This window comes from Mya arenaria, chromosome 9 (assembly GCF_026914265.1).
Source record: "Mya arenaria isolate MELC-2E11 chromosome 9, ASM2691426v1".
In the NCBI taxonomy this organism is placed as follows: Eukaryota; Metazoa; Mollusca; class Bivalvia; order Myida; family Myidae; genus Mya; species Mya arenaria.
In genome coordinates, this window is record NC_069130.1 from 38,542,436 (window position 1) to 38,557,244 (window position 14,809).

The 14,809-nt window shown below is 36.7% G+C and overlaps 1 protein-coding gene across 1 annotated transcript; it reads right to left on the bottom strand.

Moving 5' to 3' along the window:
- Positions 1-774: 774 nt before the first annotated feature.
- Positions 775-6,244, bottom strand: LOC128245985 (vigilin-like). The gene is made up of 4 exons (XM_052964197.1): positions 6,130-6,244; positions 2,112-2,329; positions 1,257-1,472; positions 775-1,011 (listed from the first exon to the last, which is right to left on the bottom strand). The coding sequence occupies exons 1-4, from the start codon at positions 6,242-6,244 to the stop codon at positions 775-777; spliced, it is 786 nt and encodes a 261-aa protein (XP_052820157.1).
- Between the last annotated feature and the right edge of the window lie 8,565 nt (positions 6,245-14,809).

Here is a 14,809-nt window from a genome sequence, read left to right on the forward strand (position 1 = left end):
TTTATATAAATCAAAAAGAAATGTGTGTTTTGCAATTTAAAGACAACATAATTGGTGTACTTGATTGTCTTTAGTTACAAACATACAACAGAAATAATGACTTTAAACTTCTAGCAAATTATGGCGTTATTTGATACTTCGCTAACCTGAAAATAAGTATAACCTGAAAGTTCTTAAGCGACCCATAATAACTGTAAATTAGCAAAGTTTATCCCGGCCTCTTAAAAATGAAATGAAAAATGTGCTTTAAAACACCGACACCAAAAATATTTGGCATAAAAACAGCATCTGTATGCACTGGGTAAACTCTTTGACATTCAAAATTATGCATTACTTTATCTTAAATTATCGTCAGTATTTTTACCTGATCATTTGAAAAAAAACTGATATACACTGAACAAAATTAATTAAGGGTCACTCATACTACTGATATATAATGTTAAAATATTGATATAGATCAGCAGACTTCTGCCTAAAGCCTGTTTGAAAGGTTACTGAATGTAAATAAAACAATTGTTTTAATACCAGTAGGTGGCCCTTTACTAATTTTGTTGAGTGTATTGTAAAATCTTGTTATCCTCTTTTAAATGCATTTAACCAAACACAAATCACTCGGCAACAACTGGTAAAAAGGAATATCATCAACAAAAGTAATAAAAATACCTCATAAACAAAACAGAGCAGCTAAATCCAAACCCTTGCAAACAGTTTCTGCAAAAAACAAATGAGGACTCTTAAGTTGATATAGCTGTATTAAAATTGCACAGATATTCCTCACTTTCTGCGCATGGGTCCCCAAGCAAAGGATGATTTCGGAGCAACAGCCGAGCCCCCTGTAGCACCAGGAAATTCTGACGTGCTGCTGGTATCAGGGGCGGAGCCATCGTCCTTATCCCATGGGGCGTTCTTAGTGTAGAAGCCCGGGTTCTCGGATCTCTTGGGTCTCTCGGGCTCAATCCTGCTGGGCTTCTGAAGGCTCTTCAGGTATTCATCATCGATGATATCTTGCAACTAAAAGCAAAACAATGATGTTTTAATTCTGTAAAAACTGAACTTTCATCATGTTGCAATCTCAGACATAACAGAATTTGCAAATGAGTGCGAGCTTCTACTAGATTGTAAACTAAATTTCCGTACCTTTTGCTATTAACTGTAATCATGTTGTTTTATTTTTACCAGATCCATCATGCAGATCTTACAAGACTGAGCTTTGGGCTAAGGCAAGTCTTTTGACAAAAAAGTCTTTGAAAACTTACAAATTCCTCCTCCATGTTGAGAAGATGGTCTTTACACTCGTAGACGTCATCCTCAGCACCGCTGATAACGAGTATGTCTTTGTCGTCATTACCCCGAGGAAAGCGGAGATCCACCTTGAAGTCGTCCTGGATACGCCTCACACCGCGCCCTTTCTGCCCGATGATGCGGGAGTGTATGCGGTGGTCTACACGAACCTCAAGATGAACTTGGTCCTCCTGTAGTATGAATAAGGTTGATGATAAAATTGGTAACAATTCAGGGTATCCTCGGTGGCACCTCATTATATGAGAGCTGCAATTTACTCAATGAGGAGTTATCAGAGCTACAGTGTTCTTAAGGGTCTATCATGGGCTTGTTTCAATGAAGATGTTAAGACTATTTTATTCAAAAACTGGGAAATATGTTTGCATCATTTTTCGTTATATTGCTACATATCTTTGCAAATGTATTAGTAGCCAGTATTAAGAATGCACACACAGTTAAGAAAATGAAAATTATCAACATGTTGCCATTTGTGCCATTTAATGGAGTTGAGAATTTTAAGAAAGTTGTAATTTCCCTTCGAGCATGTGTCCAAAGTTTTGAATGATATTTAAATTATGAGAGATTTTGAAAATTGTTAAAGATTTTGATGACAGCAAAGCTTTCAAAATACAGAGAAACTTACAATTGTATTTCGAGAGATTTCCATACAAAAAAGATTTATTTCTCAGGAATGACTACCGGGTCAATATTCTCACATAGGAAATTTAGAACCTTAGATATATTAATATGCCCATTAAGCTGGGTAGGTAATAATACCATAAATACTGATTTCAAACCCGTCAGAAAAATTGCTGTTTCTAGTCACTTACATAATCTTTCACCATACGAAGGATCTCATCACGTGCTGCTTCACAATTCCTCTCGTAGCCGATGATCCTAATCACGCTCTGGTCCTCGTCATTTCTCTCCGGCAGCTGAATGCGAACATCATGGTCGCTGCGTATCTTGTTAATCACCTCCCCACGACGGCTGATGAGTTTCGGGTGATAGTCGGGGCCCGTTGTACATTTGCTGGTGGACCTGTCACCTAAAATCAGTAAAATTCATTATTTATTTGCTTTGTTAAGTATACAATTCAAAATTCTATTTCAGATGGATTTAGCCATAATGCCATTTACAGGTCTTCTAAAAACCGACAATCTGCTGGTCTTGACCAATTTTGACCATGCTGATTTCAGAAACAGAAAATGGTTAAAAAATCAGTCTAAAATTTGTTCATTTTATAGGGGGGGTGTCCTATGTATGCTACAAAGGCTGATTGAAGTTTAAAACTTTTAGACACCCTGCCCATTGTTAACTCGACAAAAACTTCAATCTCTGCCACAGGACTCTTACCCTCTTTGAATTGAAATGAAACTGCGGTGTCTGCCAAGGAAATGTAGAGTGATTCATATGAACTATAAAAGGGTTCTTTAATTTAAACTGTTAAATCTATATTTAATATTAGCTTATAATTCGAAATCAACCATCAGTCATTACTGATTTCAGCTTGACATTGACCATGATAGTCTTTCATCAATATCATGACAATGAACAAGATCTGTCTTTCATCAAAATCAAACGAGCGAATAAAACACATCATATTTTCCATACCTTAATGACGTCGCTCTGCTGCTGTTGCGGTGGTATGGAAATGTATGGACGATAAGTTAGTTCCTTATACCTTATTCCTTATTCCTTGTTCGAATAAGGAATAGGGAACTGGTTCCTTATTCCTTATTCAAAATAAATAATTGCAGATATGCATTAAATCACTTCTTTGTGATATTTTCATCACAATTGAACAAATTTGTGAATAAAATAATGCACGATAATAGAAAAAATCGAAAATGGAATAAGGAACTAGTTCTATATTTCTTATTCAAACTCGAATAAGGAATAAAAACTTTTAAAGTAATACATTTTTTTTCCAATAACTATGCAGAAGTGGTCTACATAAAAAGTTTACAGAAATGCATTGTCTATTCAAGAAGCTTTTAGTGCTTCAAGTGCTTTAAAAACGTTCCAAAAACCGAATAAGTAACAGAATTTACGAAAAAACCTCAATTTCAAAGTGCTTAATTTGCTAGTTTTTTTTAAAGAAATATAAAAAATTAATCTTTTTAAACAACTTGTATAAATGCATTAACTTATTTAAAGGGTTGGAGAGCTTCAATTTCTTTATAACGCACACTAGTTCCCTATTCCTTATTCAAACTCGAATAAGGAACAGAAACGGTGAATTTTCAACTTTTTAATTAAGACATATTTTGATCAAATAACTATGCCGAAGTGGTCTACATAAAAAGTTTACAGAAATGCATTGTCTATTCAAGAGAGTTTTAGTACTTAAAAAGCTTTAAAAGCGTACCAAACTCCGAATAACGAACAGAAATCTGGAAAACTTCAAAAAATTAATTTACTTGTTTTATCACTTTTCGACAAAATAACTATTCAAAAGTTGTCTATATAAAAAGTTTAAAGAAATGCATTATCTATTTAAGAGAGTTTTAGTGCATAAAGTGCTTTAAAAACGCTCCAAAATCCGAATAAGGAACAAAATTTACGAAAAAATACTGAATTTCAAAGTGCTTCATATATGCTATATTTTCACGAAATATCAATTGCACATTGATCTTATCAAATAGTTTGAATAAATGCGTTGTCTTATTGAGCAGGATGGAGTGTTCCAAGTACTTTGTAACGCACACTTAGTCGAATAAAGAATAAGGAACTAGTTCCCTATTCCTTATTCAAACTCGAATAAGGAACAGAAACGGTGAATTTTCATCTTTTAAAGTAACACATATTTTGATCAGATAACTATGCAGAAGTGGTCTACATAAAAAGTTTACAGGAATGCATTGTCTCTTTAAGAAAGTTTTAGTACTTAAAGTGCTTTAAAAACGTACCAAACTCCGAATAAGGAACAGAAATCTGGAAAACTTCAAAATGTTAACTTACTCGTTTTATCACTTTTCGACAAAATAACTATGCAGAAGTTGTCTATATGAAAAGTTTAAAGAAATGCATTGTCTAATCAAGAGAGTTTTAGTGCATAAAGTGCTTTAAAAACGCTCCAAAATCCGAATAAGGAACAGAATATACGAAAAAATACTGAATTTCAAAGTGCTTCATATATGCTATATTTTCACGAAATATCAATTGCACATTGATCTTATCCAATAGTTTGAATAAATGCGTTGTCTTATTGAGCAGGATGGAGTGTTCCAAGTACTTTATAACGCACACTTAGTCGAATAAAGAATAAGGAACTAGTTCCCTATTCCTTATTCAAACTCGAATATAAAGGAACAGAAACGGTGAATTTTCATCTTTTAAAGTAAGACATATTTTGATCAAATAACTATGCAGAGGTGGTCTATATAAAAAGTTTAAAGAAATGCATTGTCTATTCAAGAGAGTTTTAGTACTTAAAGTGCTTTAAAAACGTACCAAACTCCGAATAAGGAACAGAAATCTGGAAAACTTCAAAATGTTAACTTACTCGTTTTATCACTTTTCGACAAAATAACTATGCAGAAGTTGTCTATATGAAAAGTTTAAAGAAATGCATTGTCTAATCAAGAGAGTTTTCGTGCATAAAGTGCTTTAAAAACGCTCCAAAATCCGAATAAGGAACAGAATATACGAAAAAATACTGAATTTCAAAGTGCTTCATATATGTTATTTTTTCACGAAATATTAATTAGTTTAAACATATTTATTGAGGAAAATAACACAAGACAACATATATACATCAATGAAAAACAAAGAATTTGATCGAAAGCATAGCTTATATAGATCATTTTCGTATGCATGTATACTTTACGAATCAGAAAAAGGTTGTCGCACAAAATATCATTTATTATATTTACCAAGAAGATGAATATGTCTAAAATAAATGTAGAAGAATAATGCTATTATGAAATTTAAGTATTGTAATAAATTAAACATAGAGCAAGTTTTAAGTTGAGCGGTACTACAAATGAATATTGCTATAGTAAAATGTAAATATTTTAGTAAGTCAAACATATAGATAAAATGAGTTAAGCGCTCATAATACAAAATCATTAGAAACAGTAAAAGATTATGGGAATGATGTGTCTCAAAGTAAACAGATTAGATGAATTTCAACGCACACATAAGCTGTTTAGAGAGTTAGTACTCAAAGAAACCTCTTGGTAGAATCAATGTATGAGTAAACAATAGAAAAAAGCTGCGAGTTGACGGGATCAGTAAATCGAACGTTACCCTTTAGCAATAAGTCGAGCGTGATAGCTGTACCAGGGACGAGCAAATTTATTGACTCGAACATATCCTCTCTGTAGGAGGTATAAAGGGGACAAAATAACATAAAATGGCGGACAGATTCAGAGTCACCACAGAGACAAGCTTGTGAGGAAACAATATTCTTCCGGTAAAGATCATAATTAAGTAGACTACAGCCTAGCCTAAGCCTAGTGTGATGGACTTGTAAACGCCTAGGTCCTGTGTTAAAATAATAAGGAACCTTAGGAGTATTACTAATCAGCCTTTTAAAACTTTGTATTGAGTCAGCGGACTTGAAACTTGAATCGAGAGTATTCCAAGCACGAATGGCAGACGGAACAAGAGAGTTATAGTATAGTGTGGATCTGCAATGTATAAGTGGAATATCCGAAGAGTTTCGAAGATTGTACCTAGGATCGGCTGGGCGTAAAGGAATGAGATTAACAAGGTATGTAGGACTAATATTGGATTTGATTTTAAACATAAAAATAAGTTTGTGGTTGGTGCGGCGATCTGAAAGGGGCTGCCAGTTCAGGTCACTGTAAAGTTTATCAATAGAAACTAGCTTTGTTGCACCTGTGACGATTCTCGCAGCCTCGTGTTGTATTTTGTCAAGTTCCTGCTTTTCCCCTGCAGTGCAGTTGTCAAATATAATATCGCCGTATTCAAGCAATGGTCGGATAAAGGTCATATAAATTGTCTCAAGGGTGAGACGATCAAGAGTAAACTTGAGCGAACGTAGAATATTAACACGGGACCATGCTTTGTCTTTGATATAATCAATATGGGCAGACCAGGAGCAGTCACTAGAAAGAAACATACCGAGGTGTTTATGGGAGGAAGTCTCTGAAATGTTATGGTTAAGCATAGTCAAAGGGGGATGTAGGGGTCGGTGGAGTTTCCTGGAAATTATCATCGAGTTGGTTTTCTGGGGATTAAAGGAGACTAACCAAGTATCGGCCCAACGGCTTATCTTCTGTAAGTCCGAGTTAAGAACAGAAGCAGTATTGTTAGGGGTATCGACTACCATAGATAGGCTAGTGTCATCAGCAAAAAGACTGATGTTAGCTTCGATGTCGCGAACAATGTCATTAATATAAATGATAAAGAGCAAGGGTCCTAAAATGGAACCTTGAGGAACACCTGCTTTAATGTAACGAAGGGAAGACGAAGAATTCTGAAGTATAACACGTTGTTTGCGGTGTTGTAGGTAACTACCAAGCCAGTGTAGCAAATGATCTCGGACGCCTGCATGCAATTTCGAACGAAGGCCTCTATGCCAGACACGGTCGAAGGCTTTACTTATATCACAAAATACGATACGCACCTCCTTACCGTTGTCAAGTGCTTCACAGAAGCTGTTATATATAAAGGATAGTTGATTCACAGTTGAATCACATGGTCGGAAGCCAGACTGAAAATCCGTCGATATATTGTTATCTACAATATGGTTAAACAAGTGCTTATAGACTGCACGTTCAAAGACTTTGCCAAGTGAGTCAAGTAGAGATACATGTCGATAATTAGCGACAAGATTAGACTCACCCTTCTTAAAGATAGGGCAAACATAAGCAATCTTCCAGGAATCAGGAAAGGATGGAATAGACATCGAATAATTGAAAATATCACTAAGTGGTTTTGCGAGGACGGCAGATAGTTCAATAAGAACACGATTATTAATCGTGTCTGGACCTACAGCTTTCCCTAGTGGCAAAGAACGAAGGAGAGGCTCTATATCCGAGGGACTAAAAACGACTGTTGCTAGTAGGGAGGATATATGGTAAGTCGGTGGTACAGGTTCACTGTTAGGCTCTGTGAGATGTGTTTGATTGGCGAAAAAAGTGTTGAAAGCATCAGCCTTATCTGCATTGCTATGAATAATACCAGATTCAACAACTAAAGGTGGAATCGAAAGAGAACCAGAGTTAGGGGACAAGAATTGTTTAATGGTAGACCACCAGCCTTTGGAATGTTTCTTTTCGAGTAGAGATTTAGAGATAGAGTCAATATGCAAAGCCTTGGCTTCTCTAATTTTAGAAATAATAAGATTCCGTAGCTCTCTAAATTTCCTCCATGTAGATGGTATGTTTGACCTCTTCGCCTCTTTATATAAGCGTTTGCGACGACGAATGAGCCTCTTGATATCCGATGAAATCCATCTGGGTTCTTGAGGTCTGATAGTGATCATACGATTAGGTATATAGCGCTTGGCACCATCAAGAATAGTAGAAGTAAAACGAGAAACCCATGTATTAAGATCATTGGAGCGAATCGAGTCCCAATCAAAATCTTCGAGGTGTGCTCTAAATGTATTGTAATCACCACGGTCATACAGCCATACAAGACGACGATAAGAAATTAACTTTGGCTTACAAAACTTAAAGAAGACAAAAGTGGGACAGTGATAGCGAACTTGTTGATCAAACAAGGGATCTCCAACTTCACAGAGAAGCAAACTTCTAGTATTTTTTAAAAATACCAGGTCAATAATAGACGAAGAATGTTCGGTAAAATGAGTGGGCTCATAAATGCATTGGGTAAGACCATATTGCTGACATAAAGACACTATTTTAGGACTGATACAATATGGAGTAGCATTCAAGTTAAAATCACCCACCAAAACAATGTTAGAAATATCAGTGTTTACAGCCGTGTCAATAGACTCCTCAATACGTGAATCCAAGACAGCAGAAGTGTTTGGGGGTCGATAAAACAATCCAACAAGCATCTTCAAGTTAGGTTTAATAGCCAACTCGATCCAAATGCATTCAGTGTCCATAACTTCTAGATCAAATCTCCTCTTATAAAATATATTTTCCTTGACATATAAAATAACACCTCCATAATTGTTGGTTGCCCGATCTTTGCGTTCAGGAGCCTGAAAATGTGGAAGAAGAATATTGTTGGTGTCAACTGACTGTGATAACCAAGTTTCCGAAAACGCTAAAACATCGAAGTCTAGAAGTTCAGCTTTGATTATATCAAGTTTTGGTAATATGCTTTGGACATTGTAATGAACCAAGGATAAATTATGGGACAAATCTAACGATGATCGTGATGAGTGATCTGCAGGGCCTGGATTAGGATGGATGTCACCACTCTGGTTAAGAAGTACTGCCAACCAGGTGCAAAGAGTATATACGGATAGTGTGAGTATACAATTCCTAATAAAAGTGTTATTACACTGGAACACTCGGCTTCCTGCTAGGTCATACTTCTTGGATTGCAGACCACGGTATATCTTACCACAGAGTCTAGTGTCTAGTGACTTTAAGTTCACAAGCACTGAGAAAGCGAAGATGGTGTTGAACAATATTACCAGGGAAAACAACAGGGTTAAGAGACGAGTAAGTCTTGATCTTATGTCAAAGGTTTGTTGAGTAGGGGAATGAACAAACTCAAGGGGCATATTTAGGTTATATGTGAAACAAGTGTACAGAAGAGACGCAGTCGCATAAGGAAGTATACAACAGTGCGGTCGCTGAATTCATATCTTTTTACAGAGTAAAGTGTAATATCTTGGAGACACAATGAGTGAACAAAAATGGAAGTAAAAAGAAAAACGGAACAAAAATATAATGTTCCACGATACATGATAATGGTGAATTGGTCAAAACAATAGTGCATAAAATATCTTACAAATAGGACTTGTATTGTTTTCTCTTAAAATTTGGCAACAAAAGTACTTTATCTACACTATATATATTATAGTTATGAAAAATATTATGTTGGTATAATCCAAATGTTTAAAAACAAGTAACAATATCTTCAATATTTTATGGATATTACCAAATATATCTTTAAGGCTATATTTAAATATCAAGATCGATAATTTATATATTTAAACATAGCTTAGAGTGAATAGCTTATTATTTAATCAGTACGATGCATGTTATACCAGTTTATAAAAAGCATATGGTGACATAATAACACTGCTATTTTTCAAAGAATAGTAACGGATTATCTGTTCAGTCGTCACTAAGATAATTTATCAGTATTACAATCACTTTATAATAATAAAAGATAAATGATATGTTGAACATAATTGTTTAATTTAATATTATAGGATCACGGATGCAGAACGGCCAGTAAGACAAGATTACAATGAATATGGTACAGGTGAACTCGCCAGTTGACGAGCAAAATAACGATCGAAGTATACTGCAGAACAAAAAAAGTCTGTGTCATATGACGAAAATGTGTATTATTTCTGCACCGCTGAGGCATAGGACATTGCAGGTAGAGCAGCGTACAGTTCATCAGGACAGTTAATAGCATGTATTTTGCCTGCCTTGTCCTTAATAAGCACTTTCCCGTCGGACGACCAAGCGCCTAACAGGGAACCAGTTTTGGCGTGTCTTCTAGCTTCATAAAGAAGAGAGCTTCGTTTTCTGGTGAGGTCTTCGTTGACGTAGACATACGAGTGCTCGCTAGACTTTTTGAGAGCTGATCTACGCTGGTACAGTTTTTGCCTAGAGCGATACGAGACGAACTTCACGATGATGTCGCGCGGCTTTTTATCGTTGCGCACCGGCCCAACACGATGGCTGCGGTCAATTTCTTCGATCGATAAGCCGCTCGAGACAGCATTAGATATGCCCAAAACGATGTCGTCAGTATTTTCGCTAGTCGTTTCTGCGACACCAGCAACACGCAAGCAATTTCGCCGACTATATTGTTCAGCTCTATCGGCTTCATTTTCAAGCTTAAAGACTTTGCTTTTAAGTTCTGCATTTTCGTATTCCAGAGCATTGATGCGTGATGTTAGGTCAGCATGAATACTCTTGACAAGAGGAGGCACTAACTTTGATATCAGTGTCTCAACCAGAGTGGACATGTCATCATGAAATGTTGCTGATATTTGCTTTGAGACATAAAACAGATCTTCTTTGGAAAGTGCACAAGGGGCGATGCCACTGGTATCTTCAATATGTACTGTTGTGTTTGATTCAGACAGTTTATACTTTTTGGTGTCGGCATCGTCCATGGGTGATGATAAGTCCCTTTTGGAGGCCGCCGACTTAGAAATCGGGGTAGATGTACTATTTGGGTTAGACATAACTTTCGCTGCGCAGTGTAGTTTAATGAGCGACCAGAACTATGAGCGCAGAAAATAATCCTTTGTAATCCTCTACACTATTATGTACTGATGTATTCAAGTTTTTACATGTAACAACAGCTATCACACATGTATGTCGTGGTCACAATAAAATGGCTATTAATATCCAGGTGAAAATTTTGAGAACAATGCGTTTTTTATTACTTCAAGTTACAGTACCTTTAGTTCCAGTGTTTATATATAAGTCCAGTTACATTATCCCAATCACATTTGCAAGTTTTGACACTTTAAAAACCTTTAGGTCATTTTATATTTAAACATTTCACGGAACGAAAAATTGACAACCATTTCCTGAAGGGAGGTAACCATAGCCGAAATATTAATTGCACATTGATCTTATCCAATAGTTTGAATAAATGCGTTGTCTTATTGAGCAGGATGGAGTGTTCAAAGTACTTTATAACGCACACTAAGTCGAATAAGGAATAAGGAACTAGTTCCCTATTCCTTATTCAAACTCGAATAAGGAACAGAAACGGTGAATTGTCATCTTTTAAAGTAACACATATTTTGATCAAATAACTATGCAGAAGTGGTCTACATAAAAAGTTTACAGAAAAACATTGTCTCTTTAAGAAAGTTTTAGTACTTAAAGTGCTTTAAAAACGTACCAAACTCCGAATAAGGAACAGAAATCTGGAAAACTTCAAAATGTTAACTTACTCGTTTTATCACTTTTCGACAAAATAACTGTGCAAAAGTAGTCTATATAAAAAGTTTAATGGAATGTTTTGTCTATTTTAGAGAGTTGTAGCGCTTAAAGTGCTTTGATTTTAATATTGTATTTAATACAATGAGGGTCATGATGTGTTAAAATGATGATGATGATGATGATGATGATGATGATGATGATGATGATGATGATGATGATGATGATAATAATGATTGTGAGGATGGCGGTGGTGGCAACGACGACGATGATGATGATGATGATGATGATGATGATGATGTTGGTGGTGGTTAATACGATGAGGATGAAGATGTGTTAGAATGATGAGTATAAGTATGATGATGATGATGACTACAACCACGACGCCGACGTCGATGATGATGATGATGATGATGATGATGATGAAAATGATGGTGATGATGATGATGATGATGATGATGATGATGATGATGATGGTTGAGACAATTTCGACGACGTCGATGATGATGATGGTGGTAGTTGTGGTTGAGACGATGTCGACGACGTCGATGATGATGATGGCGGTAGCCGTGGTAACGACGGCGATGATGATGATGATGATGATGGTGGTTGTAGTGGTTAATTCGATGAGTATGAAAATGTAATAGAATGGTGAGTATAAGTATGATAATAATGACTACAACCACGATTGTAACCACGCCCCCTCCCCCCAGGTCCGGGGAATAGCGGGGACTTTGACTTAGGGTCCAGCCAAGCCCGGGTAAAATTCCCACACTGCGGGGACGAACAGATGGTATAATACCTGCCAAATGCCCCCACACCCAGGGACCCTAGGTTAGGCCCTCTGCTATATTTTGCTCGAAGACAAAACCACCGCATTCACCCGGCACTGCAGGGCCACCTGAAGGTAAAAACACGGTCCAATTCCCCGGCTATCCCTGGTATAACCCCGGACCTGGAGGGGGGCGTGGTTACAATTGACTGGTGTGGGGCGTATCTTTTAATCAATTTCAAACATATTCGAGGGATGATCATTAATTACGTATACTTGTCCCTTAATTGTGTTCATACCACTTGCAAAATACTAAAATTAGTACCATTTGAAAGAGTAAACCTTTTTCTTGCATACCGGACGTGTGTTTCCGGCCATGTGACCGTTGCTGGAAAAACTCATCTTACACCCCTCCCCCATGTAAGATGAGACAATAATTTTAATTAAAATTGAAAATAAATAATCGCAAAATATTTGACGTCGATAAATATTTAAAATTACTGCGCTTTGTGACGTCAGTACATAACGTTGCACGCGTTTTTGTTGAAATGTACAAAAATGCGTATTCTACGTCAAGTTTTCCACAAATTTATCATTTCAGGTATGCAAGAAAAAATATCAATCACGTTTTTCCGGTCAGGATCGAAAAATCTGACCCTCGGGCACGCTGCGTGACCGGTAACTCGGCAAGCCTCGTTACCGGCTTACGCGCGTGCCCTCGGGTCGGATTTTTCTATCCGTACCGGAAACACATGATAGATACTTACATTCTCCTTACTGCCTCGATAAGAGTACCATGACATAGCATAGCATAGCACGAAACAACACAATATAATGCAACTCCGCGATTCTGTTTGACGACGTTTGCTCGACGTCATCTGAACATTTGACGTCAATCGACTGTTGCATTTTGAAATAAACAACGTCTGCTCTTAAACAGTCACGCATGCTATGAAATATATCGTAACAAGAACGTTTTGAAATTCGCTCAAACATTTAATTTTGCAAAGAAATAGGGAAAACACAATCCGAAACGTATAAGCTACTAAAGCTGACACGGGGAGAAAACTGCGTTTTCCGTGCGCTTGTTTTCAAGTGGCATCGACACTGTTATGACAGTCCATTGAAGATGATGCAGGTTGGGGACGGAAGTCAACAATCGAACCGTTAGCCGTGACGTCAATTGAAGAGAAACTGAAAGCGGACTGCACAGTGACTGTACGGGAGCTGTGTCACGCCGCATAACGGCATCGCTGCATAAACGTGTTTTTTTCGTTTATGCGGTGATTTTCACGCATAAAAATGATTTTTTATGGGGCAAAAAGGCACACTTTCGCCGAATAAAAAGCTATTAAAACATATACTAGTATATAATAGTGGTTGATAAAGTTTCATCAAGATCGGTCTTAGTTTTTATGTCCACTTAACCAAGCTTTGAACAAGACTTTTAGAGACGTAATTTTTGACAAAGATTTAGTAAGATCGGTTTAAATGTGTACCAAACCAATTGATATTTCTGCGAAAACGTTTGAAATGACGTTTAACCCGACTAAAGGATGGAATAAATGTTACGACAAAGCACAACACCGTCATTAGGGACATTCAGAAAACTGAATCGTCCTATGACGTAACATATATTCTTGCCTTATTGTCTGACTGACGAGCATGAACCCTTGACAATGCGCACATTCAACATGTACTTGAAGTAAGCGGTCATGCGTCCTAGCGGCCTGCCGGCGTGAAGTTATCGGCCTAGCGGCGTGAAGTTAGCGGCCTAGCAACTCAAAGTAAGCGGCCGGGCGGCCTAGCGGCGTGAAGTTGGCGGGCTAGCGGCATAAAATTGAATCCTATTTCAAAGCATGTATACATACATTCTCTCTTGAAACAATGACAAAGTAACTGTTTTTATGCACAAATTAACACATTGAAGCTATTATCAACATTTTGTTTTCAAAAATGTCGATAAAGTAGTCAGCTATTTTAAAGCATTAAACATGCCTGTTCTTCTAAAACAATGATATATTTACTGTTTTATGCACAAATAATCACTCTTAAGCAACTTTTTTTTTTCAAAATAGTCGATCAAGCAGTTCAGCGGCCTAGCGGCCTAAAATTGGTTTCTAATATAAACCATTTATACATGCCTTTCCTTCTCTAAAAAATGACAAAGTTATGGTTTCTATCACAAATCACCATCCTTTAATGAATGTCTGCATTTCGCCTAAAACTCGACCAAGCTGCATAAAACAACCATTATAACGAATATCAGCATTTAAAACAATTGTTAAACCATAGATTTATCATTGTTTTTGAAGAAAACGGATGTATACATACCATTTTTGGCTGCTAGACAGCCAGGCCGCTAACTTCACGCCGCTAGGCCGCTGAAGTGCTCGATCGACATTTTTTTAAGAAAAGGTTTATAATTGCTTAAGAGTGATAATTTGGGCATAAACACAGAAAATATATTAAAAAAAAAATAGAAGAAGAGGCATGTTCACATGCTTTGAAAAGCTGACTGCTTGTTCGACTTTTTAAAAAAAAAATGTTAATACTCGCCTCAGAGTGTGCTTAATACTCAGCTAATATTTCTTTGTTTTATAAGAAAATAGCATATCATTTTAGGCCGCCAGGCCGCTAGGCCGCTAACTACATACTTTCAACGCCATTTCCAACTAATAATAGGGTCATCATGGACTTCATTCTTTCATTGATT

Coding starts and splice junctions, on each gene's coding strand:
- LOC128245985 (XM_052964197.1), bottom strand. CDS start 6,244: ATGACCTTTATCCGACCATTGCTTGAATACGGCGATATTATATTTGAC. Junction 1,473..2,111: donor TTCGTATGGTGAAAGATTAT/GTAAGTGACTAG, acceptor TTCATACTACAG/GAGGACCAAGTTCATCTTGA. Junction 1,012..1,256: donor TCAACATGGAGGAGGAATTT/GTAAGTTTTCAA, acceptor TTTTGCTTTTAG/TTGCAAGATATCATCGATGA.